The 27,646-nt window shown below is 31.8% G+C and overlaps 1 protein-coding gene across 2 annotated transcripts; it reads right to left on the bottom strand.

Moving 5' to 3' along the window:
* Positions 1–6,237: 6,237 nt before the first annotated feature.
* LOC132744422 (staphylococcal nuclease domain-containing protein 1-like) lies at positions 6,238–27,055 on the bottom strand. Of its 2 annotated transcripts, none has more exons than XM_060733129.1 (23): positions 26,899–27,055; positions 24,420–24,569; positions 23,904–24,027; positions 23,559–23,649; positions 21,867–22,036; positions 21,371–21,462; positions 20,221–20,379; positions 19,737–19,843; positions 19,119–19,215; positions 18,470–18,561; positions 15,347–15,464; positions 14,264–14,303; positions 14,158–14,200; positions 13,512–13,695; positions 13,004–13,145; positions 12,699–12,811; positions 11,407–11,595; positions 10,688–10,823; positions 10,101–10,227; positions 9,712–9,778; positions 9,214–9,321; positions 8,433–8,681; positions 6,238–7,888 (listed from the first exon to the last, which is right to left on the bottom strand). In XM_060733129.1, exons 1-23 carry the CDS (start codon positions 26,938–26,940, stop codon positions 7,823–7,825), a joined length of 2,706 nt encoding a protein of 901 aa, XP_060589112.1. In that variant the 5' UTR covers positions 26,941–27,055; the 3' UTR covers positions 6,238–7,822. The 2 variants fall into 2 exon arrangements, with proteins under 2 accessions (XP_060589112.1, XP_060589111.1); XM_060733128.1 differs by lacking the exon at positions 14,264–14,303 and adding an exon at positions 14,508–14,547.
* Positions 27,056–27,646: the final 591 nt, after the last annotated feature.

The following is a 27,646-nucleotide window of genomic DNA, read 5'->3' on the forward strand; positions in this document are numbered from 1 at the left end:
TTTTTAAAAAAAAAATTTTTTTTTTGGGGGGGGAAATTTTTTTTTTAAAATTTTTTTTTTTTTTAAAAATTTCTTTTAATTTTTAAAAAAAAAGGGAAAAAAAGGGGGGGAAAATTTTTTAAAAAAAGGGGTTTTTTTTTTTAAAAAAATTTTTTAAAAAAAATTTTTGGGAAAAATCCCCTTTTTTTAAAAAAAAAAATTTTTTAAAAAAAAAAAAAATTTTGGGGGAAGGAAGGGGAAAATTTTTTAAACCCCTTGGGAAAGGGGTTTTTTTTTTTCCCCCCCAAAAATTTTTATTAAGGGGGGGGAAAAGGGTTTAATTTTAAAAGGGGGAAAAAACCCCCCAAAAAAAGGGGAAAATTTTTTTTAAAAAAGGGGGGGCGGGTTTTTTTTTTTAAAAAAAAAATTTTTTTAAAAAAAAAAAAAAAGGGTTTTTTTATAACCCCTTTTTAAAGGGTTTTAAAGAAAAAATTTGGGAAAAAAATTTTTTAAATTTTTTTGGGGGTTTTTTTTTTTTAAAAAAAAAAAAAGGAAAATTTTTTTAAAAGGGAAAAAATTTTTTTTTAAAAAAAATTTTTTTTTAAAAACCAAAAAAAAAGGAATAATTTTTTAAAAATTTTTTTTAAAAAAAAAGGGGAAGGGTTAAAATTTTTTTTTTTGGGGGGGGGGGCCCCAAAAAAATTTTTTTAAAAAAAAAAAATTAAATTTTTTTTTTTTGGGGGGGTTTTTTTTTTTTCCCTAAAAAAAAAAGGGGGGGAAAAAAAAAAAAGGGGGCCCAAAAAAAATTTTTTTTTAAAAATTTTTTTCCCCCCCAAAAAAAAAATTTTTTTTAAAAAGGGTTTTTTTTCCCCCCCCGGGGGAAAAATTAATTTTTTCCTTTTTTTTTAAAAAATTCCCTTTGGAAATTTTTTAAAAAAAAAAAATTTTTTGGGGGAAAAAAATTTTTTAAACCCTTTTTTTTAAAAAAAAAAAATGTATACATCCCTAGTGGAAGAAGTATATATATAGTGGAAGAGGGTATATATTGTATACATCCCTAGTGGAAGCAGGGTATATATTGTATACATCCCTAGTGGAAGAAGGGTATATATTGTATACATCCCTAGTGGAAGCAGGGTATATATTGTATACATCCCTAGTGGAAGCAGGGTATATATTGTATACATCCCTAGTGGAAGCAGGGTATATATTGTATACATCCCTAGTGGAAGCAGGGTATATATTGTATACATCCCTAGTGGAAGCAGGGTATATATTGTATACACCCCTAGTGGAAGAAGGGTATATATTGTATACATCCCTAGTGGAAGCAGGGTATATATTGTATACATCCCTAGTGGAAGCAGGGTATATATTGTATACATCCCTAGTGGAAGCAGGGTATATATTGTATACATCCCTAGTGGAAGCAGGGTATATATTGTGGAAGCAGGGTATATATTGTATACATCCCTAGTGGAAGCAGGGTATATATTGTATACATCCCTAGTGGAAGAAGGGTATATATTGTATACATCCCTAGTGGAAGCAGGGTATATATTGTATACATCCCTAGTGGAAGAAGGGTATATATTGTATACATCCCTAGTGGAAGCAGGGTATATATTGTATACATCCCTAGTGGAAGAAGGGTATATATTGTATACACCCCTAGTGGAAGCTGGGTATATATTGTATACATTGTACATCCCTACTGGAAGCAGGGTATATATTGTATACATCCCTTGTGGAAGAAGGGTATATATTGTATACATCCCTAGTGGAAGCAGGGTATATATTGTATACATCCCTAGTGGAAGCAGGGTATATATTGTATACATCCCTAGTGGAAGCAGGGTATATATTATATACATCCCTAGTGGAAGCAGGGTATATACTGTATAAATCCATAGTGGAAGCAGGGTATATATTATATACATCCCTAGTGGAAGAAGGGTATATACTGTATACACCCCTAGTGGAAGCAGGGTATATATTGTACGCAGGGTATATATTGTATACATCCCTAGTGGAAGAAGGGTATATATTGTATACATCCCTAGTGGAAGCAGGGTATATATTGTATACACCCCTAGTGGAAGAAGGGTATATATTGTATACATCCCTAGTGGAAGCAGGGTATATATTGTATACATCCCTAGTGGAAGCAGGGTATATATTGTATACATCCCTAGTGGAAGAAGGGTATATATTGTATACACCCCTAGTGGAAGCAGGGTATATATTGTATACATCCCTAGTGGAAGAAGGGTATATATTGTATACATCCCTAGTGGAAGAAGGGTATATATTGTATACATCCCTAGTGGAAGCAGGGTATATATTGTATACATCCCTAGTGGAAGCAGGGTATATATTGTATACACCCCTAGTGGAAGAAAGGTATATATTGTATACACCCCTAGTGGAAGCAGGGTATATATTGTATACATCCCTAGTGGAAGAAGGGTATATATTGTATACATCCCTAGTGGAAGAAGGGTATATATTGTATACATCCCTAGTGGAAGCAGGGTATATATTGTATACATCCCTAGTGGAAGAAGGGTATATATTGTATACATCCCTAGTGGAAGAAGGGTATATATTGTATACATCCCTAGTGGAAACAGGGTATATATTGTATACATCCCTATTGAAAGAAGGGTATATAGTGTATACATCCCTAGTGGAAGAAGGGTATATATTGTATACACCCCTAGTGGAAGCTGGGTATATATTGTATACATCCCTAGTGGAAACAGGGTATATATTGTATACATCCCTTGTGGAAGAAGGGTATATATTGTATACATCCCAAGTGGAAGCAGGGTATATATTGTATACATCCCTAGTGGAAGCAGGGTATATATTGTATACATCCCTAGTGGAAGCAGGGTATATATTGTATACATCCCTAGTGGAAGCAGGGTATATACTGTATACATCCCTTGTGGAAGAAGGGTATATATTGTATACATCCCTAGTGGAAGCAGGGTATATATTGTATACATCCCTAGTGGAAGCAGGGTATATATTGTATACATCCCTAGTGGAAGCAGGGTATATATTGTATACATCCCTAGTGGAAGCAGGGTATATACTGTATACATCCCTAGTGGAAGCAGGGTATATATTGTATACACCCCTAGTGGAAGCAGGGTATATATTGTATATATCCCTAGTGGAAGAAGGGTATATATTGTATACATCCCTAGTGGAAGCAGGGTATATATTGTATACACCCCTAGTGGAAGCAGGGTATATATTGTATACACCCCTAGTGGAAGCAGGGTATATATTGTATACACCCCTAGTGGAAGCAGGGTATATATTGTATACATCCCTAGTGGAAGCAGGGTATATACTGTATACATCCCTATTGGAAGCAGGGTATATATTGTATACACCCCTAGTGGAAGAAGGGTATATATTGTATACACCCCTAGTGGAAGAAGGGTATATACTGTATACATCCCTAGTGGAAGCAGGGTATATTATTAGTTATAAAGATCGTTGACAGGTTATATGGCCCTATATAAACGGCTGTTTGTAAATATAACCCGAGCCGCTAGGCGAGGGTTATATTGCAAACAGCTGTTCATATACGGCCAGATATCCTGTCAACAATCTTTATAACGAATTTATAATACCGCACGCATCATTTTTTAGAGAAAAATGTAAGATTTCTTAATGAATCGACAGTAGCCGTGTATATAAAACTATATAAACGTCGACGTCACGATTATCCAATGAAAAGCGACGTTACAAAAGTGCAGTATTATAAATTGTATTGAAGCCAAGTATCACCAGTGCACATCTAGTGGACTGGATATCTGTAAGTTCTTTACCGTGACATTTATTGACAGTTTTTACCGTGAAAAATGGTGGGACATTTTTACATTTGCGTCCATGAACTCATTTGAGAGGCAGACCATTGCAGAAATTTATATTGTGTATCATTTATTAATGAGATATAAATAATTTTTGTATATTCCCCACCGTTATTTGACTAGAATAAAACGCGAACAATAACAATTTTTAGCTTGTCCTTTAAACATTTACATTATTTCATTTCCCCACAGAAATTTCGCGAGATGGCCATTTGTTGTTTGTTTGTTAGCATTTATGTTATTTTAATATATATAATTCAAGGTTAAACCCTGTCTATATTTCAAGGTTAAGCATTATTTATATAATAGTTTTGTAAAGCGAGGATTATAAAAAGTGAAATTAAAAAAACAAAAAACAAACAAACAAAAAAATAACAACAACAAAAAACGAATAGATCTGTTATAGAATAAAATAAATAATACAAACAAGTAATGGTTGATTTAGAATTTAGGCATGGTACTAAAGTATGAAACTGAGCTGGATCTATGTTACGTTTGAACATAACATAATGAAACATATACAACATCTTGAATTATGCCGTAAAATGTTTCATAATTATAAGTTAAATTAATAATTGTACTTTTAAATCATGTCTTTTTGATTTAAATCTCATAACATGAACTGACACAGGGATAACCTTTTGGCGTTTAACTATATTTCATTTGTTTGTTGTGAAGATGGTATAACAAGATAATAAATATTTCCTCTTGGCTATTTTAAATTATGCATGCATGAATTGTGGATGATTTGTTCGTAGATATTTTTATCTAACATAGCATAACTTAGTCAATTATATATTTTTTAATTATTTTATCAATCTGATTTATTTCATTTCAATTAATCCTGATGAAGTATTCATTGTCTGGTATCTTTCTTGACAAAGTGGAAAAAAAACTTTATTTATTACATTCTAGTTGGTGCAAATTAAAAGTATCTTTTCAACTCCCATAGTTTACTGAAACATTAACAACATTGCAAGCCCATAAAAAATAAGAGGGCCGGGTTATGTTGTTCAGTCCCCGCCCCCCTTCCACACAATTTTCAGCAGTAATACCGATTAAATCAGAAAGTTTGCGACTTGAGCAATGCATCGTATGTGTCACTTTCTTACATGCTATATTGCCATAATGAAAATTAAACACAATTCACATAGTCATATATGAAGACATCTGTATGATACTGAGTAAGTTAGTGTAGCACAAAGCCTCGCAGATTGTCGTGGCAACATATACAATTTATATGACATTTACATTTGACCATTTCTAGATACCCGTGCACCGGCCTGCCCCAATCAGAATCAAAATAATAACACAATGGACGACAAAGACCTTAAAAAGGCGGGCCAACGGTATTGCACAGATTAAAGTCAAAAGATTTCTAGGGAAATGTAGAAACGTTTTTTTTTTAATTTTTACCTGAAATACACCAGATGTCACCATTTAATGTGCATTTAATGTGCATGCTTATTTGATTTTCGTTTTTCATGGGGGCTTTCAAAGACCCCTGCCCCTCTTAGAAATGGCCAAAATTTATAATTTCAAACTGAAACATTCCAGAAAAAAAATCAGGATCTTTGACTGAAAGCTAAACCTGTATAAGAAAACTTCAATCTTGGTCGGTCTAAAGCCCGAGAAAAAATATAAGGTTAGGGGTTTTAGGACAAAAAATAGATTTGTATTATCAGGGAGAGATATAACAGGTGGTAAGCTTTAATTAAAGAAAGATGGAAAAAATTGTGATGATAACCATAATTAGTAATTATGCTCTACAGATTTCTTCGTTCAGTTGAGTCTGTGAATATTTCAATTGAAGGAAGTAGGTATATTTATCGTGTGAAGAAATATGTGAAATGTTTACACTTTCATTAATATGTTTATTCAACCTTTACATGGCAGTTTAAATTCAAAACTTTACATATACCAAAACGCAAAAAATAAGTGTACATTTGTACTGGCTTTTTGTCATAATTTGATTGATATTATATAAAGATATGGATTGGTAAGGGAGGACGGGCAATATTTATCGTGATTTCACGTGCTTATCTTTATTTATATATATAGCCAGAATTAACTCAATTAATGAGGTCAGTTGAAACATGAAATTGCACAGCTTTTCACTAATAGAATAAGAATTTCATTTCAACTTTAATAATCACTTTTGACTCCGCTTCCGGAACTAACCAATACTGGTTAATTATGCGGAGACAATGTCGTGACCAGAGAAGGGCTTGAACCTAAAATCCATATGTTGAAAAGCAGAGGCCACCGTTCAATAAATACTTCAATAGGTAATAACTATCAAACCATCTGCTAACATCTATTTCACAAGAATGTTAAGTTTACATGGCTGTTACATAAAACAAGATTATTTTCAGATTATGCCGCTTTATTGAAGCCAATATTATGTCTACACAGGAAAACATTCATACATAGCTCAGTTTATAAATAAATCATTATTGAAAATTATATAAATACTGCTTATATATGTTCCTAAAATTTTGTGATAATAATTTATTACTATAATTCATTATTAAACATGGTATGACATTGTTCAATATACTCTTTGAGAGTAAGAACAATTGTAAATCAATGCAAGATAGTAGTGAATAGTTAACATAAACTAAAATATACTCATAGTCATAGGTATAACTTGAAGTTAAAGTTAGCTTATAGTTTAAACATAAATCTACACTAAAGAAGTCCATTACAACCTACATATAACTGTTGAGCAAAGTTACTGTACATATATCTGTAAAGAAAGTGTTAATACTGGAATGACTCATGCTTTTTAAGCTAGCAACTAATGGACTATGTAAATTATATATGTTTATCTGTTCGAGAACTGTAAGAACTGTAATAAAAAAACACGATATAACTTTGCATCAATGCATTTCAATGTCTGTAAACAAAATAAAATATCTGTGTCCTTTCTAAATTCTTGGTAGACAATAAACAAATCTTAAAAGAGTAATAGTAGTAAATAAACATCATAAAATTATATATAAAAAGTCTGAAAAATGAGTGATTATCTCCCCTTAATGTTGTACAAAAAAAATGTGAATAAAATTAATATAACAAACATTTTGAAATGAAAATATAGTTTACAACTGAAAGCAATAGCACCAAAATATTTGGAAAAATAATGATTCTTAACAGAAAAGGTTTTTTTTCTTATTTAGTCAAGCATAATAATACAAGTACTACATGTCATGTACATGTAACAGATGACGAGAAATCTCCGTTCTGTTTCAATTATTGTACACACAATTCAGTTCATTACATAAATACATCAATTTCCTATGTAGTCATAATGGGGGCATTTAAGAACCCATAACCACAGAAAAGTATATCTAGAAAATCTGGTGTCCAAAAATAAATATATATATATGTGTGATATATGTACATATATCTTAAATTATATGTAATAAAAATATTACTAAATCAATGCCATGAAGAATTTAGGACATGCAAAACAGCAATCAAAACAATTATAAACTAAAAAAAAACAACGGCAAATTTAAATAGGAATTTGTTAAATGGCAATAAATATGATATATAAAAGTCAGACTTGTTTTCTAGATATACCCTTCACTTTAAACAATTATGATAAAGCTATAGAGAACTTGTGTAATGTTTATTGGTTTGATTTGAATACATTATAAAACCTAGATTCCACTTGTGTAGCTGCGCTGTTTAATGCTCACATACACAAACAACAAACTTCAACACGTGTTTAAGGTGTAATTGGTAAGGTTACACGTGTAGTCCAACTAACAGTAACATGTGTTAATGTGGTTGACTGGAAGTAAGATTTCACTTGTAGTCCAGCATAATATAACACGTGTTAGAACTGGTGTAAATGTAAGATTACACGTGTAGTTAATGTACAGCTGTATGTGTATATGGTCATCAATGCCCGTTCCACTTGTGTTGTCAAGCATGGGTCTACGTTAGCGCTTGTAGCCAAATTCTTTAGCATCATCTTCTCTGAAGTCACCGTAACGCCAAATATTCAACTGTAAACAAAATATAAAAGAAATAAATCAATAGGGGATATTGAATGAGTGTAAGATCAATACTGAATTTATTGCACTGAGTTGAATAAAATTATATTATGCGAGCCTCTGGCGAGCATAATATTACTAAGTATTTTATTTAACGAGTGCAATAAATTCAGTAATGAACTTACACAAATTTAATATTCTATTTATCACATACCAAAAATAAAGACCGTTTAAAATAAAATAAAGAGTCATTTTTCATTGACGCGCCTATAGTATAACGTCAACATTTAGCGCTCTTTACACTATGTTTGTATAACGTTCATGACGTCATGTCAAAATATATGCACGGCCGTGCAATACCATATTTACAGAATCGCAAAATCGGCATTGGTGTGTGATAAATCATATTCTTTTACTTCAAAAAAAGCATTTTTACTAACTGAAGTGTTTTACATTAAAAAAATTCAAAGACGCCTGCACAAATGGGCTTTCATACTTACAGATATAGGCAAACAATAGGAAAATGAAGAAAATAAGTCATACATGAACTGCTTACCCTGTTAGCCTTGGCTAGATCTTGTGCCTTGGTATACTCCGAGATCATTTTGGCAAACCTCTTCTCTTTCCTCTGCTCTACAAGAAGGAGACCTCCGCTAACTAAACTCTTTGCCACATCTTCCTTTGATTCTGGGTCACACAAGGTGACACACTCGCAACCCCCTATACGATGTTCAACATTCAACATGAGTTGACGGTTTAATACATCGTTAAAGAAGGCATCCTGGGCATCTAACTTTGCATCCTCCTGTCATAAAATATGACTGACTATCAAACATTCATCATACTGTTTTGCTTTATGTTTTACTACTTTCTTTCTTAAGCCATATCATTAATCTTGACAAACTTAATTTTAATAACAATTTTGGGTTTTAATATTTCTGAAAAAAACTTTTTACATATAGACACTTGACAAATGAGATACATATTCATCAATATTTAAGTAGATACCAATTAAGAATATCAACCTAATGTCAAACAAATAGAAACATAGAAAATCTCATCAAAAAATATATTTTATTCTGTTTTTTTGTTTTGTTTTTTTAGGTTTTAACAGTATAAAATACTTTAAAACCATTGGATGATATTTCAATTTTATTGTACCAGAGTATATAGAATACTGCATAGCCCTGTGAGGCTGTGACATGAAGAAAATTGTCCCTGCTTGTTGTCTGAACAGCTTACTAAACTACTTAACCTAAAAGTCTATTTCTAAGATTAACAGTTCATTATCAAATCACTGTTATAATATGAAATTATCAGTCAGTTAAATAACTTACATCAGCTGGTTGTGTAACAAATGCTAGAGTGTATTCTGTAGCCTGTGGAGACATGACAGCAAACTGTGTTGGAAGCTGAGCCAGTTGTGTGGAATCTGTAGCTTCACGCTATAAACATATCACATATATATATATATACATTTAAATGGCATTGTCTTGCATTCAGTTAACATCTTTTTAAGATTTTATTAGCATTGCTGCATATGTTAAGGAAGATAAAGTGACATTTGTAACTGGCAATCTTATTTCATCTTTTCAACTTATATTTAATATAAATTTGACAGATAGAGAAAAATGCAAACTGAATGAAACATGCAGTGAGACTAAGTTTGTTTAAGAGGCAGCATTTCAATCATTCTCTTGAATTTCAGAAAATCATGTGCACAAAAATAAAATAATTACTTATAAAATATCTCTAAAAATACATATATTATTGCCAGGATTTGTAAAATGGTGAATGAATAATAGAAACTTTGCTTTATCTGAATTTTTACTTACATTTCCATAATCAATGAAGAAAACTGTTATCTTTGATCCTTCCACTTTTTCTACTTTAGCTCTGTACCTAAAATACAAATCAAACAACTGATTTTATATCCATCAGTGTTAGGTGTGACAATATCTTGCCTATCACAGCAGACGGTAAAGAGACAAGCCAACCAGCATGTCCAACTTGACTCATTTATCTCTGCTGCTTTATTTTTCCTTCTTGAAAGTGATAATCCTTCAAACTAACAATATTGTTCCAAATTCAATGCAAGATGAGTTAATTATGTAAATTTCTTGGTATTATTAATTCATTATTTGAATTTTCTTACAATACAAGTATTATGTCTGAATACAAAGAAAACCACATGTCTACAGTATTTAAGTTTGTAAGCACTCACCATTGTTTATCCTCTGAGTATTTAGCTGCACATGTATCTCCTTTCTTTGGTGTGTAAGCTCCTGGTAGGGGTGGGTTTGAGTCCATTTCTACACGTAATTCCTCCATCAACTGCTCTAGACGAGGACCTGATTATAAATATAACAACAATGTACAATGTGATGAAAAAACCTTGTGGTACCATAATTCTGTCCTCTATTATAGTCAAGGAGAACTGGAAAATCTGAGTGTTTCATTTAAATTTACTAAAGTGCGTATCCCTGAATGTAATCATCTAGGTAGTACTAGATGGATAATTCTGATAAACAACAGAAGTACTGACAGTGTAATGAAATTCCAAGGTAATCACACAATAAAAACAATTGTGTCCTTCCTTTATAAAGATATTTGTCATATCAAATAATGTCAAATATTAATCAATTTCACTTTTTTTACGAGACCTTGCCTGTAAGTTATTCTGACTTTTACTATTTGATACAAAGTAATAATTATAGTACAGAATATAGTCTAGTATTTATTTTACTCAGCAGGTAAACAAAACTAATGCAATAACGTATTACATCCTATGATCTTGTTTAAATATCATACCATTTTCGACAGTCTGTGCGTAAAATCTGAGGTCGTCATTAACTTCAGTTACAACAACATTTCTATATGTGACCTGTCTCTCCTGGGGCTCATCTTCTGGCTTCTCTACTGTTGGTTCTTCATACTTAGACCAGATCTGGAGAAGAAACACTTTCATTTATACATCAGCAGCATTTATTGTATGTATACATTCTTAAATAAAGTTTCTTATTTTACGTAATATTATATTGATGGAAAACACTTGTGCAAAATTACTTTAGGCTAGGGTGTTATATTTTTGCTTTACAGCCATTGTCCATGACTTTGTGGGACAACCCTTGTATAATCTATTATTTCTTGTTGGCATCTTATTCTTAAAAGTTTATCTATCTTTAAGTCATAGAACAGCAGGTTACCTAACCTATATTCAAGGATTCTGTACCAGTAATAATCTTTTTTCTTACTTATAGAACTTATTCCTATAATTTTAAACAGTTTTTGAGTATATTTTGTTGTAAAATCATTCTAGTTAATAAATGTGCCATGCACAGGAATGAGAGGAAACAGTATGCATGGAACTACAACACACAGAAATCTGTCTTTTATAATCTTAGAGTGGAAAGGCATGCAAGATTGCCTCTGATTGGTTCCATGTCAATTCTGGAAATCTCCATTTGATTTATAGAAAAAAAAATACATTGTATCTATTAAATGTAATTTAGTGAGAAGACATTACATACATTTAGTTTTTGAGCCTTGGCTGCCTCCTCTGCCTTCAACATCTGTGGGTAGAAGACACTGCGTTCAGCTGTAAAGTGAACCTTGGCCAGACCTTGTTCTACCAGAGACAAGGAAAGATTCACACCATCTACAAACAGCCAGCCAATAAAATTACCTCCCTTATCTGTTGTTTCTACCTTGATCTCGACCTGAAATTTACATGATCATTACTAAGAGGATATTTTTACGTTTGAGTGAAATATGAAATATATTTTCACGAAACATGATAAAATGCCACATATTTTCACGAGCCGGTACGGCGAGTGAAAATATGTAGCATTTTATCATGTTGGGTGAAAATATATACCATATTTCACGAAAAACTAAAAAATAACCTTTTTATTTAATTTCATTATCAAAGAAAATGGTAACGAAACCCCTTGCTTGCTACCAACTGCAATTGTACAGCGCGCAGTAATTTATGCGTAAGCACGCGCTGTTTGGCGCTACATTGTGACGTCATGTAAACAATTCTTTAAACGTCTGTACAGCGTTAATTACTGAATTAAAGATATTGGTGTTCGGATTAATTTTCTTAGTTAGACCATTTTCTATCATTCTAGATAGTTTTCAAAACAAAATTCAAGAAAAAGTTGTTTTGTATTTATCAGATTTTTCAAACAAAATGGCGAAAGAAGTCCCTTGAAATAAATATGAGTTTTGACTCCGCCCACTTTCATATTTATAACTCATATTTATTTTTAAAAAATATGAAATATATTTGACTGATATAGCACCATATTTCATGGGTAAAATTAAATAAAATGTCATAATGATTTTATATCAGCAACTATTAGTGCCAAACAGTTACATATTATAGGATTTGGCTAATATGTTGGGCTTTTTTTGTTATTGTTCAGGATCTCAGAAATGAAGGATGAAAGAAAATTTTCATCTTAAGATTTAAAACATTGCATACAAGAGTTATCAAATCCGTCCAGTATTTGAGCAAAATAGTATGTTGTTGAAAAGAAAAACAGAGATCAATTATACACGATCTGCTAAAGAACAACATAATATAAACAGTTTTAGTACTTAATTAAGTTAATTTTGGTTTGCAGATTTGCACTGCTTTGAAGTACGACCTCATAACCCAACCCCTCAGGAATTTCAATATCATAATATTTTGTCAAGTCTAGTTAGGGTGGAAACCTGCAGAACAGATATTCCTGTCAAAACTACAACACTACCATACTGGTAGCACATGCATGTCATTGTTATCCCTTATATAGAGAGAATAAAAAAAACTCACCTCTCTCTGTAAACACATTTCCTTGGTGTACACGGTAGCTTCCTCACCAAATGGTTCAGCTGGTATAGTAGAGCCTGCTGGTCCTGGGCGTGAACCTCTCGGACAATCAATTCCTGAAATTAAAATATTATACATATATTACATCACATGATTTAAATAGAAACCTCATTAGAATGTTCTAGTCAATTATTACAAGCTTTTAAATTTGTTAATACAATGTATATTGAGAAAAGGTATGTCAGTATTTTTATTAAATTTCATCAACGATATATTTGTCGACAAAAAAAGGTGATATTTGTTTATACCTGAAACGAGGAAAGTTATGAGACATGTTTCTTTAGGAAGGAAAACTCTCAGTCTGGAGCCACTAGCTACAAACTCACACAGTGCTTCTAGACGGTCAGCTTTTGTCAGGAAAGGTAAGAACTGCTTTGCTTTGGTTATATCCTGGAAAATATTCAATACAATTTTATTCATTTAAAGAATATATTGTATACATTTTCTTAAGTTCAACTTTAAATACTGTACTTATAATCCATGGAAACATTTCCGACTTTTTTCACAATTATCAATTAATGATAGGCATGTAAATAAGGATAAAGAATGTTAACATACAAATCATTTTCTTTTTGTATTTTAGCTAAACAAACCATTTTTAAATTTAAGGAATGATAAGGTAGCCAAACACATTACGAATGACTTGCTCTAAGAAGTCAAAATCTTTGAAGTGAAATAAATGACATAACCAATAATCTAAGCAGACAAGCTTGTCATTTTTCTTAAAAACACTAAATTATTGAAGTAATTAAATACCCCAGAAACATCAGCTACTCTATGTATAGGTGCCTCTTTCTTAGAATGGAGACCAACACCCTTCTTCTTTGCTCTTTCTTCAGCTGCTAGGAGAAGGTCATATTTGGATGACCTCTGATCATCATCCTGGCGATATCTGATCACTGTAGCAAGACCTTTACTGATCAAAGCCTCGGCCACATTGCTGCAGATATTATATTATTATTAGTAAATGGTATAACATTTATTTTCAATTCATGTATTTTTCTTTTCAGTTGCATGACTTTGTCAAGATCATTGAACTTCATTTCAGCTTCTTTTTAAGCAGGGGAACATCTCAGATAGCCATCTGTGTTATATATTCCAAGTGAAAGTGGGCAAAATTAAAGAATTAACTCTGTACTTCCGGCTTTCTCAATGATATAAAATTTAAAGGAATTCAATTTGTATTATCTTGCATACAGAACTGCTATAACCATAAATTACTGTGTACGTTAGTGTGTTTTTAAATCAGTAATAACATATTTAAAGCAATTATATACTTATACAAATACTGCTTGAAATGGTGACTTGTTTTTAAGGGGTATTTAATGAATATTTAATAATTTATCATATTTGCATACTCTATTTACTGAATATATAAAGACCATGTGTAATGTTAACTTACATTCCTCCAATGGTAACAGTGCAGCAGGTTTTCTCAGGGAAGCCTTGATTAGGAGGCTGGATATATAATCAACTTCTACATTTACCTAAAATACATATAATATAGCCTTGATTAGGAGGCTGGATATAATCAACTTCTACATTTACCTAAAATACATATAATATAGCCTTGATTAGGAGGCTGGATATAATCAACTTCTACATTTACCTAAAATACATATAATATAGCCTTGATTAGGAGGCTGGATATAATCAACTTCTACATTTACCTAAAATACATATAATATAGCCTTGATTAGGAGGCTGGATATAATCAACTTCTACATTTACCTAAAATACATATAATATAGCCTTGATTAGGAGGCTGGATATAATCAACTTCTACATTTACCTAAAATACATATAATATAAATAGCTTTATATTTATTTTATATTTATATGTTTATAAAATGTGTACTTGATATGTTTTAGTTTAAAAGAAACTTTTTTAATTTTGTTTGTGTACAATGTACTTGTCTTATTATATTGAAAAATGTGTTTTGATTATTGAAAATTGTCATTAAGTTTAACTTCTTTATAATTCATTTATCATTATGTAAGTTAGTGTAATAATTTTACAGAAAATGGACCCCATTGGAAATAAGCTTTTAGCTTAATGGGCAATCCTAGGGTTACATAGAACATACTTATTGATTAATCGTATAATTATTTTTGTGCATTTATGTGTGTGTTTTTATTTATATTCAAGTTGATATCTGTGATAAAATTGTATGTGTATACATGTATGTCTATTCCCTGAATAAATCGATACGATAAATAGCTTTAGTTAATTGTCATTTGAATGGTATCTTTAATTCTTTGATTACTCATTCATTACAGCTGATGTTCCAGTAAAATGGCTAAATAAATAACAATACTTTTATATGAAGAACTATGCACATAACTTTAAAAAGACTTTACAAATGGATATGTAAAACTGTTTGTCTGATGAACATTGATCTGAACTGTTTGTTATACGGACAGTACATATTCTAAACATTTCCTTAAAAAAGATGAATGGTTTTGTCCAGATTGAAAGATAGACAAATCAATTTAGGATATTTAGTGTACAGGTACAGGTTAATTAAGTTCTGTATTTTTATTCCCATATAGCCCAAAATATGTGATTTCTGATTGAACAATGTACTTACTTTTTTCCCAATTAGTTTTTTCCTGAGGAATTCTCTAGCTTCAAACATGTATGGAATATCATAGAGTGGTCGTGTTACTCTAGGTGCTGGTTTACTTGCATCTGCCTCTACTGTAGGTCTGTACATACATGAAAAATATTAATAGTATGCTAAAACAATAGAACTTTGATGTATAACTATTGAAAAGAGAGCAGTTTTAAGATTTTTACAACAGAAATAAGAGATTGAAAAAAATAACTAAACAAGAGGGCCATGATGGCCCTGAGGTCGCTCACCTGTATTTAGGCCCCCGGAGCGGGGCTAGTTTAAACCCCAGGGCTTTTATTTGAACAAACTTGGAAGACACTCATTAGAAGATGTTTCATGTTGTTAAGTTTTTACTACACACATATAATGAAAAACAATGACCTCCCCCACCCCCTTTGGCAGGGCCAATTTTAACCCAAGGGCTTTTATTTGAACAAACTTGGTAGACACCCACAAAAAGATGTTTCCTGCAATCTAACCTCTAGCTTTTTGGGTTTTTTAAAAGAAGATTTTTTAAGTTTTTACTATACACATATAGTTAAAAACAATGACAACCTCTGGGGCGGGGCCAGTTTTAGCCCCAGGGCTGTTATTTGAACAAACTTTGTAGACACTTACTAGAAGATGTTTCATGCTTAATATCTAAACTCTAGCTATTTGGGTTTTTTCAAAGAAGATTTTTAAGTTTTTGCTATACACATATAAGGAAAATCAATGACCCCCAGGGCGGGGCCAATTTTGACCCCATGGCCTTTATTTGAACAAACTTTGTAGACACTCACTAGAAGATGTTTCATGCTTAATAATCTAAACTCTAGCTATTTGGGTTTTTTCAAAGAAGATTTTTTAAGTTTTTGTTATACACATATAAGGAAAATCTATGACCCCCTGGGGCGGGGCCAATTTGACCCCAGGGCTTTTACTTGCACAAACTTTGTAGACACCCATTAGCACATGTTTCATACTAAATATCTTAGCTCTAGCTCTATGGGTTCTTTAAAAGAAGATTTTTTAAGTTTTTACTATATGCATATAGGGAAAATCAATGACCCCCTGGGGCGGGGCCAATTTTGACCCCATGGCTTTTATTTGAACAAACTTGGTAGACACTTATTAGAAGATGTTTCATGCTAAATATCTTAGCTCTAGCTCTATGGGTTCTTTAAAAGAAGATTTTTTAAGTCTTTACTATATGCATATTGGGAAAATCAATGACCCCCTGGGGCGGGGCCAATTTTGACCCCAGGGCTTTTATTTGAACAAACTTGGTAGACACTTATTAGATGTTTCATGCTTAATATCTTAGCTCTAGCTCTTTGGGTTCTTTAAAAGAAGATTTTTTAAGTTTTTGCTATATGCATATAGGGAAAATCAATGACCCCCGGGGCGGGGCCAATTTTGACCCCAGGGCTTTTATTTGAACAAACTTTGTAGACACCAATTAGAACATGTTTCATGCTAAATATCTTAGCTCTAGCTCTTTGGGTTCTTTAAAAGAAGATTTTTTAAGTTTTTACTATATGCATATAGGGAAAATCAATGACTCCCTGGGGCGGGGCCAATTTTGACCCCAGGGCTTTTATTTGAACAAACTTGGTAGACACTTATTAGAAGATGTTTCATGCTAAATATCTTAGCTCTAGCTCTATGGGTTCTTTAAAAGAAGATTTTTTAAGTTTTTACTATATGCATATAGGGAAAATCAATGACCCCCTGGGGCGGGGCCAATTTTGACCCCAGGGCTTTTATTTGAACAAACTTGGTAGACACTTATTAGAAGATGTTTCATGCTAAATATCTTAGCTCTAGCTCTTTGGGTTCTTTAAAAGAAGATTTTTTAAGTTTTTACTATATGCATATAGGGAAAATCAATGACCCCCTGGGGCGGGGCCAATTTTGACCCCAGGGCTTTTATTTGAACAAACTTGGTAGACACTTATTAGAAGATGTTTCATGCTTAATATCTTAGCTCTAGCTCTATGGGTTCTTTAAAAGAAGATTTTTTAAGTTTTTGCTATATGCATATAGGGAAAATCAATGACCCCCCGGGGCGGGGCCAATTTTGACCCCAGGGCTTTTATTTGAACAAACTTTGTAGACACACATTAGAACATGTTTCATGCTAAATATCTTAGCTCTAGCTCTTTGGGTTCTTTAAAAGAAGATTTTTTAAGTTTTTACTATATGCATATAGGGAAAATCAATGACTCCCTGGGGCGGGGCCAATTTTGACCCCAAGGCTTTTATTTGAACAAACTTGGTAGACACTTATTAGAAGATGTTTCAAGCTAGATATCTTAGCTCTAGCTCTATGGGTTCTTTAAAAGAAGATTTTTTAAGTTTTTACTATATGCATATAGGGAAAATCAATGAGCCCCTGGGGCGGGGCCATTTTTGACCCCAGGGCTTTTATTTGAACAAACTTGGTAGACACTTACTAGATGATGTTTCATGCTAAATATCTTAGCTCTAGCGCCATGGGTTCTTTAAAAGAAGAATTTTTAAGTTTTTACTATATGTATATAGGGAAAATCAATGACCCCCTGGGGCGGGGCCAATTTTGACCCAAGGGCTTTTATTTGAACAAACTTGGTAGACACTTACTAGAAGATGTTTCATGCCAAATATCTAAGCTCTAGCTCTTTGGGTTTTTTAAAAGAAGATTTTAAAGTTTTTTCTTTCGGTTGCCATGGCAACCAGAGTTCTGCATGGAATTAAATTCTTTGAACAATTTTTAAAAGGTGACCACCAAAGGAACATTCCTGTGAAGTTTGGATGGAATTGGCTTAGTGGTTTATGAGGAGATTTCATTTAAAGTAAAAGTTTACGTACGAACGATGGACGGCCGGACGAAAAGCGATCACAAAAGCTCACCCTGTCACTTTGTGACAGGTGAGCTAAAAAACCAAGAGCAAGTTCACTAAACCAAAGTGATCACTAATAAAGTTATGTCATATACTAATTAACTACTAAATATCTTCTTATTTTTTGTATAACCATAAAGACAACAGTCATAAGCTTCTTTGATGTAAATAGATGAAAATCATAATTATGCTGTAGAAGACTGAAATTGTTAGTTAATGTCAAAATACCTACCTTGGTGGTTTGATACTGGCTAGGAAACATTTCTTAAATTTGCCATCAGCTGTCTTCACTACTAATGCATCACCATTGACACATTCAACAACCTGTAAATATAATGTTAATTTAAATATTAGTGGCATTAATGATTGCTATATGAAATCAGTATAGAAACATATAAAGCCTATTTGGCCACGATTTTCTCACAATATAGAAGCTAAAATATTTTTCACCTAATCTAACATTTGCTTTAAGGAACATCATGCCTTAGAAACAATTGAGTTGTTCCTCCTTTAGAAAGGGCAAACATGAATTTTACAATGTTTTTAGATTATAACTATCACATGAAGAATGTGAAATAATTTGTCATAAAGGTAGCAAAATATAAACAAAGTAGTAATTTGACTTCCATACAAAATACTAACTAATTAATTGAACTGTAAAATTACCAAATAGTAACAAAAGCAAGTTATGGTTAAGCTTACTGTCCATTGAGAAACATTTTTGGAAACTATAACAAGACACCAAAAATAAAAAAGCTTTTGAGAAATATAAAGCATTTCTTGGCAATAATATACTTTTATGTTCTAAACATATTTCTTAATAACTTGGTAGAAATTGAAGAAAAAAATTTAATGTAAGAAAAAACATATGTGGATTGTACCTTCCCCTGGAATGATTTATCTTTGATATCAATAGTTGGTCCTGAAGATGAAGGGGAGTAATCCTTCCAGATCCTCTTCTTATTCTCCTTAGCGAACCTGTAACAGATTAATTACATCATATTATATTTCTGCTTAATCCCCAATATAAGAGCATAAGTCAAGGCAGGGAAACAGTGAAGTTGTCAGATGAAGGGGATAATTGAAAACAAATCAGGTATTTGGCTGAAATTTAATGTTGGTGAAGGAAATAACAACCACTGTTGATGCTTCGGATAAGGATATATAAAAGATGATTCATATTATCATGTAGCAACATTAAAATTGTTAACACTTCAATAAAATATATCTATTTTTTCCTGTCTGCCACAATTTAAATGGCAGTAATGACTAGCCAATGCTTTTATCATACAACCAGGTCTGATTTCTGTTAATTTACAGCATGGCTGTACTCTATAATGTCCATTACTCAGTGTTAGAATTTTGAAAATGAAATCACTTAAAATCAAACTTGAAAACTCCAAACTTAAATGCAAAGCAAACTTGTTAGATAAAGGTAGCACATTTAATACCTAAAGCACAAGATGAAGTGTATGGCTATCACTATTAATTATACATACTTTTCTGCAGCTCTAAGATTTTCTGAGCCCTGAGATACCACTCCCATACTCCAATCTACACATCGTGCAAATCCTTCCCTTAATAACAACTCTGCTATGTTACCATTCTGAAGATATACAAATTAATAGTTTCATATACACAACATGATACTAGAAATATGTATGCCTAACAAATATTACAGATGCTCTAAAATTGAAAAAAACAACCTTTAACCTAAGATTCCCCTGTAACCACATCTTAGTATAGGCACATACCCCAACATATTGGTCAGCTAGTAGATTACAGACCTTTCAATATCAATTAACAGACATTAACTCCCTTATTCCCTATATAGATGGCAAAATTCCCAGCAATTTGCCTATTTCCAAAAAGTAATTATACATTATTATTTTTTAACAATTTGAACCATGAAAACCTTATTCAAATCTATATACAACTTAAAAGTAGATCTAAGTGTTATAAAACACAATATGTAAGACATACAGGATGTATAATAGTTCCAAGAATGTTCTGGTTTGACACGCCCTCCATGATGACCTTGAGTTCTCTCTGTAGAAGACGACTATCAGTAAAATACTTGGCCTCCTCGGCAAATGGTTCTGCTACCTGTTGTCCACCTTCATCTGTTTTAAACATTGGTGCCTTAAATCATACAATACATTACAATAAGGATTGCATTATTTTTGTGATAAACTGCAGATTCTGTATAGCATAATAAAGAGGTTTTAGTTTTAACTTTAATCATGTCTGCGCAATTTGTTACATAGTGTAATTCCTGAGAGCATGATTTGTTATATAATATGAATACTGTAAAACTAAATACCTTAATTCCTGAGAGCATGATGGTAACATAATGTAAATACCTTAATTCCTGAGAGCATGATGGTAACATAATGTAAATACCTTAATTCCTGAGAGCATGATGGTAACATAATGTAAAACTAAATACCTTAATTCCTGAGAGCATGATGGTAACATAATGTAAAACTAAATACCTTAATTCCTGAGAGCATGATGGTAACATAATGTAAAACTAAATACCTTAATTCCTGAGAGCATGATGGTAACATAATGTAAAACTAAATACCTTAATTCCTGAGAGCATGATGGTAACATAATGTAAAACTAAATACCTTAATTCCTGAGAGCATGATTGTAACATAATGTAAAACTAAATACCTTAATTCCTGAGAGCATGATGGTAACATAATGTAAAACTAAATACCTTAATTCCTGAGAGCATGATTGTAACATAATGGAAAACTAAATACCTTAATTCCTGAGAGCATGATGGTAACATAATGGAAAACTAAATACCTTAATTCCTGAGAGCATGATGGTAACATAATGTAAATACCTTAATTCCTGAGAGCATGATGGTAACATAATGTAAAACTAAATACCTTAATTCCTGAGAGCATGATTGTAACATAATGGAAAACTAAATACCTTAATTCCTGAGAGCATGATGGTAACATAATGTAAAACTAAATACCTTAATTCCTGAGAGCATGATGGTAACATAATGGAAAACTAAATACCTTAATTCCTGAGAGCATGAAGGTAACATAATGGAAAACTAAATACCTTAATTCCTGAGAGCATGATGGTAACATAATGTAAAACTAAATACCTTAATTCCTGAGAGCATGATGGTAACATAATGGAAATCTGGTAACAGGAATGCTCTTACAGTGCAGCCATCTCTTACATGTTCTATCACAGCTGGTTACAATATACAAATATATTATTTAATAACATCTTATTATAGTAAAATTTTAGTGTTATGTACATGATTAAGTTACAAGAGATATACAGAAATTTAGCTAGTAAACTAAATGAACAAATAACACTTACAAAGGATATGTGCACAAAAATAACATTTAAAGATTTTTTTCACATTTTATGTGAATACTAAAACTTTATGCAATAAATCAAGTATATTATATTCAGAAAGTAAATCAAAACTAAAACATTTGTTTGTATTACTGAATGCATTTTTTTCTTATGATTCTTAAGAAGTTCCATATATTTTCTTTTCCCTTCATCTGCATTATCTGAGAAAGAATATCTTGACTAGAAAATATTTCTGGAACAAAATTTTGTAAAAGAGATAAATGTCTTATTACCATCCATAGGTTTTTGATGGTATGAATCAACAAACTGTCTTGGGTTTTCAATGGTCCACTTGATATCTCTTATGTATTTCTCAGGGTGTGTGAGAACATCTTCATTCCATTTTCCTTTCCCAGAAGCCTTTGCTGCATCTTCCAAAGTAAATAACTTCTGTGCATTCTCACTGAAGTTTACAAAAAAAAAACAACATAACAATAAAGTATAGAGGAATTTTAAAATTGGTTTTAAGACTGTAATTCAGTTTTTAGAAATAAGACCTTTGTGAAAATTTAGTTGTAACAGGACAAGCTCACCTTCGTTTAAATTTTGAAAATTCGACATCACATTAAAATTTTCTAGTTAACATTAACAATATTAACATATCATTCAATCCAGATTAAATACAGATACAACGAAAATATTGTATGGTAAGCTGGGCAAAAAACTTCAAAGGTAAGTAATGCAGTTAATTTATAATTAGTTAGTTTAAAAAGTCACTAACTGTTGTTCAAATTATATACTAACTGAAAATAATAAAATGTGTCTGTTTTCAAAAAGTAACTTTTATTGACTTATTGATACATGACTATGAAATACAGTCCAACCCCGTTTATTCGAAGTGCCTTGGACTGAATATTTACTTCGAATAATCGATGGGTTCGAATAATCGAAATATTGTGATAGACGAAAACTACTTCACTTTGACCAATCATAACAAAACTACTGTTACTTCCTGTAATCAATTGATAAAATAAAATATTGAAGAAAAGATGCGTAAAAATTATTTTACATAAATACTTGCATTTTATTCTACATTATGTATCGTTTCGTTTCGCGCAAAGCCTTGATAATGGCCGTGTTGTCACTACGGTATTTACAGCTAAACTCTGGTATTTTCGATTAGGATAAAGGCTCTCATGTAGCGTTACAATTAATGAAAAAAATGTTTTGGATGTTTTGACAAATTCACATATACGGTATGTATGAAAATTATTGCTGTCATCTTCAAGCAATAACAGTAACAAAATCGGACACGGTGCATAGCTTTTCATTTTCGGTAATTAAAGTTGATTAAAGAACACACAAAGAGTTATTATCATGATTGTCTAAATACACGCATGACTGTTGATATTTTTCACAAGTTGACCGGTCAGCGAGTGGATCTGCGCCAATAAGTCTGGCTTCGGATAATAATTAGGCTGGCTTCGAATAATAGGTGTGAAATTCTTTCATAATTGTATAATCGGGACCGAAATTTTACTTCGAAAAATAGGAGGTATTCGGATAATGCATTTCGAATAATACACTCGTATTTATATTGATTTATAAAGAGATAAAATCGGGACCGCCGATCTACTTCGGATAATGCCGTGTATTCGAATAAAGGGTTGTCGAATAACCGGGGTCGGACTGTATGTTCTTTTTAGTGAAATAATATTGAACATAAAACCATGAATAAGATATAAAAACATTTATCATTTTATGGGTGCTTTGGGTTCTTCAAAAACCAAATGATTAAAACGTCCAGTTTTGAGCCCCTTAATCCAGCTGAAAATTCATTTTTGGCCCATTTCAGTTGTCACATGTATGAATTAGGTATCTGATATTTATTCTATATGTATCTATATGTCTTTATCTAGACATATATATATATATATATATATAGAAATTTAGCATCACCACCGATGTTATTATATATAACTTACTCATCAGCTCTGAGTCCACTTCTCCTAAGATCTACCAGACCCTCTGCCACTAATAATTCAGTAATATTCTCTTTGTTTTCACCAGAAGGATCTGAAAGTGTAGCATGTAAATAATTATCATTAATTTGCTGATAAATGTCAAGATTCAATGACTTTGTTAAAATATGTTAACTTCAATAAAAACCCAACATTCCTGGTTAAACTTTCAGTTTCATATATACTTTAAGCTCAAAAGATCAACACTTAGACTACTGAGACTATTTGTATCATCGTGTTATTGTGCTGTTATTTTTATTATTTAAATAAATGATTTTGTTTACAATAAGTATTTTTCAATTTACAAACCCTTCGCCAAATAGACACATCCGTATTCCCTGGTTGCAGATGGTGTTTTGTATTCTATTGTAAACATGACTTCTTTCCCTATCAAACGTTTTCTAACAAATTCTCTAGCTTGCCATGCACAAGGCTGCAAAATATACATCATAAAATACAGAACATGGAATTATTTACAACAGATTTTCTTAATTTTCCTTTAAACTGTACAAAAACATACTGATAAATGGCCATATGACTGTATCTGGGATTAATATCATATACATTTACCCACCTGGACAAATTTTAGCTGGAAGATTTTAAATTTATATATTGGCTCTCAGTCGCTACAATATTGTCAACAAGCTTGAAAATAATTCCTTTCAACAATAAAATCTTTGTGGAAACATTTTTAATATCTATATATGATTTCACTATTATTAAAGTAAAGATATGATATAAACACATTGAATAGACAAAATTAAACAGAGTAAGAAAATTTATACTTTAATGTAAAGATGTTAAAATGTTGAACAATGTTCTAACCTCATCTTTTGTCTCAGCTGAACCCTCAACATTAGGATTAGCTCTGCGTGCAAGTCTTGGTGCTGTTATATTAGAGAAACATAATGTTCTCTCTGGTGGAGGCCCTCCACGGGGCTGTCCTCGGATGACCACAGCATCCCCTGACAGAACCTGAATAAGATAACAGATTACAAATATAACAATAGAAATATAACAATAGAAAATTTTTTCACAGACATTGATTCTACTGGTCATTTGTCTCTCACAACTGATTCATGAGGAAAAAGTAGTTGGTCATTTGTTGGAAATCACTGGCTAGTGATCCTGGAAAGGTGATTCAATTCAAATTGACGTGGAATGATAGCCAAGGTATGACCAAAGATGTATTGAAATTGGTGTATTAACCAGACAAAACAAACAAAAAGAAATTTTTCTGATTCAATGCATCCTCTCAAAGAACCAGAATAACAACAGAAACTCTTAAGACGCATTTTAATTTGTAAGAAGAAAATGTCAATGAACAATCCCATATTGTTTAGCAGATTCCAACTTATTAGCTTAAGATACAATGTTAGGCTATAACTATAAAACAAAACAATCAAATCCACAGACTGGTCATAGAGGTAAATGAGCACACCAAAATGGTTTTGTATAACAGTAGTGAAAACTAATGAATACATACACATACATACACATTGCCCATTTATTACTCTTTTAAAGTATGTTTAGTATAAACAGCCTTTTATCTGAATAACATACTTTTTTTACTTTTTACCTGGTCATGACAAATATAATGTAGATAAAATGGGGTAATTTACTAAGTAGTGAACACTTATTTGCATAAATTAATATATGAAAAAATATTTAGGAAAAGAAAACCGGTTATATCTCAGAACTATTCAAGCATCTTGTTGAATTTTTAATACTAACATCAGTTTTTCTTACATCCAAACTAGCCAAGAAAACATTATATTGATCCCTAAAGGGTTGTAAATGACAGGTAGACAAAACATCACCTGTCATAACCTGAATTTCAGGTAATCAATATAATATCACCTCGGGCATTTTTGTAATTTCAAGGTTGAACTTGAAGCATCTTTTCAAACAATAGTGGATGTCAACAAAAACATATAAATTTGTTCAACACTATTACAAGTACCACCTCTTGTTGTCCTGCAACAGCTACTTTAGACTAACTATTAGACTGACTTTAATTCAGTGGTACATGCCTGTTTATGAACAAACTAAAGATCAAAAACTCATCTTAGAAAATACGTAACAAGAATTAAAATATGAAAACAAAAATCTTTTTAGAATGTTTATTTATCTATTTTATGTAAAGTGGCAAAACATTTTTGTGTGGTGGCATGGCAGAATTGTTAACAGTCAGACTAGTAATCTAAGGATTGCTGACCACATGGATTTGGCAAGCAGTTGTTTCCTTGAGCTAGAAATTTTACACTCATTGCTAAGTACTGGTTAGTTCCAGATATGGATTCCAGAGTGTTTCAATAGGCTTATAGTTTCAAACTGAAATAAATTAGTATAAACTAAAACATTTTGGTTCATATTTTGCCATTTGAAATTTTTAGGGCAAATTGCCAATGCCCAATGTCTGTTGTTGTTTTTGCCACACAGCTCAAGGCATTCATGCATGCTTTACTGGAAGTAATGGCGTTTTATAAATTCTGTTTGTTAGAGTACTACCCTGGTTCTACTCAATGTCCACCACCTTTAAGTGGTGGGACTCCAAAAATTTGCATAATAAAGGGGAACTACTGCAATATTAGTGAACCTGTAGGGCACAGTTGATTATTAAATTCACTGAAAATTATAACTGAGCTCAATAGCATCATACTAATCCTTGCACAGATACCAATTTTAATTTATGTTCAATATGCGATATTGGTACAACACCTTAGTCTGTCATCTGTTTTTCTTTTATGTCGCGGATTTACTGCAGTAGTTAGATCTACCTGATAATTTTTTTTATTTAAACAATTAAATAATAGAAACTGAATATCTATACAGGGAAGTCAAAGGCCGGGTCCCCAAAGTGGGCCTTGGCTTTTGCTTGCCCGGCTATAGACACTACATGTGTATATCTTACAGAAAATCAAATAAAAATAACAAATATATATATAGATTTCTATACATATCAGTGAAATTTTGAGTATCATAACTAATTTCATATTAATTTAACCTTTACAGTTAACAGATCTAATTCATGTAACTGTTAGCAGAGTTAGGACCAAATCAATAGATAATTTGTTGTTCTAATCGGTATGTTCATTACAAACTTAAATTCACTGCATATGTACTACTTATTGCATACACGATACATTGTATTGAGATAAAACTGAACATATGTCACCGGTTTCGTTTCCTACTTTCATTTTAAATTTGCTTATTTTCTAATAATATGTAAACCATGTTTTGTAAACAATTATCACTGTCTAACAAGAAATATGTATGGTTGAAATAGAAAACATTATCTAACCTGTTTGACAATTCCTTTGTGAAAAACTTGAGGAGCACTCATTTCCTCGCTGTTCAAAGTTTCAATGTGGCAGTAAAAAGGAAGTTGGTTTGACCGTATCACGTGATCTGTCAACGTGGATCGTAAACAAATGAGAAATTCTGATTTATAATGTTTTGAATAGGGTCGCGTTAAAATTACACGAAATTATTAAAATATACAGGTAACTGTTGGAAAATAACCTTTTATTTTATTAAATTTAGTAAAGTATTGAATTTTTTGCCGGAAGTACTCTCAAGTTTACGGAGCGAATATTAACAGTTAACGGTTAAACGCCACTATATCTAGCAAAGTGCGAAACATATCTGCAATTTCCGGAAATAGTAAATATGTATACAGGTAACTGTTGGAAAATAACCTTTTATTTTATTAAATTTAGTAAAGTATTGAATTTTTTGCCGGAAGTACTCTCAAGTTTACGGAGCGAATATTAACAGTTAACGGTTAAACGCCACTATATCTAGCAAAGTGCGAAACATATCTGCAATTTCCGGAAATAGTAAATATGTGTTTTATAGCACTTCAGCAACAAATTTTCCTCGACATAAAAAATGAAATAGATGGATGGATAATAATAAACAGATTAAAAACTAAGCTGTTAAACGAAAAAAAGGTCACTTTAAAATTTGCAGTTCTATAAAACATTACAGGTATTACACATAACAACGCACATAAAAAAGTGTCTTTCAAATAAAATTTTCTCTCTGTA

Source organism: Ruditapes philippinarum, unplaced genomic scaffold (assembly GCF_026571515.1).
Source record: "Ruditapes philippinarum isolate M1 unplaced genomic scaffold, ASM2657151v2 ctg10403_1_1_1_1, whole genome shotgun sequence".
NCBI classification, from domain to species: domain Eukaryota; kingdom Metazoa; phylum Mollusca; class Bivalvia; order Venerida; family Veneridae; genus Ruditapes; species Ruditapes philippinarum.

Bases quoted from the DNA above. Each gene is read 5' to 3' on its own strand.
- LOC132744422 (XM_060733129.1), bottom strand. From the start codon at position 26,940: ATGAGTGCTCCTCAAGTTTTTCACAAAGGAATTGTCAAACAG. The intron at 23,650-23,903 runs GTTTGTAAATTG...CTACACTTTCAG, and splicing joins ATGTGTCTATTTGGCGAAGG to ATCCTTCTGGTGAAAACAAA. The intron at 14,304-15,346 runs GTAAGTACATTG...TATGTATTTTAG, and splicing joins AAAAACTAATTGGGAAAAAA to GTAAATGTAGAAGTTGATTA.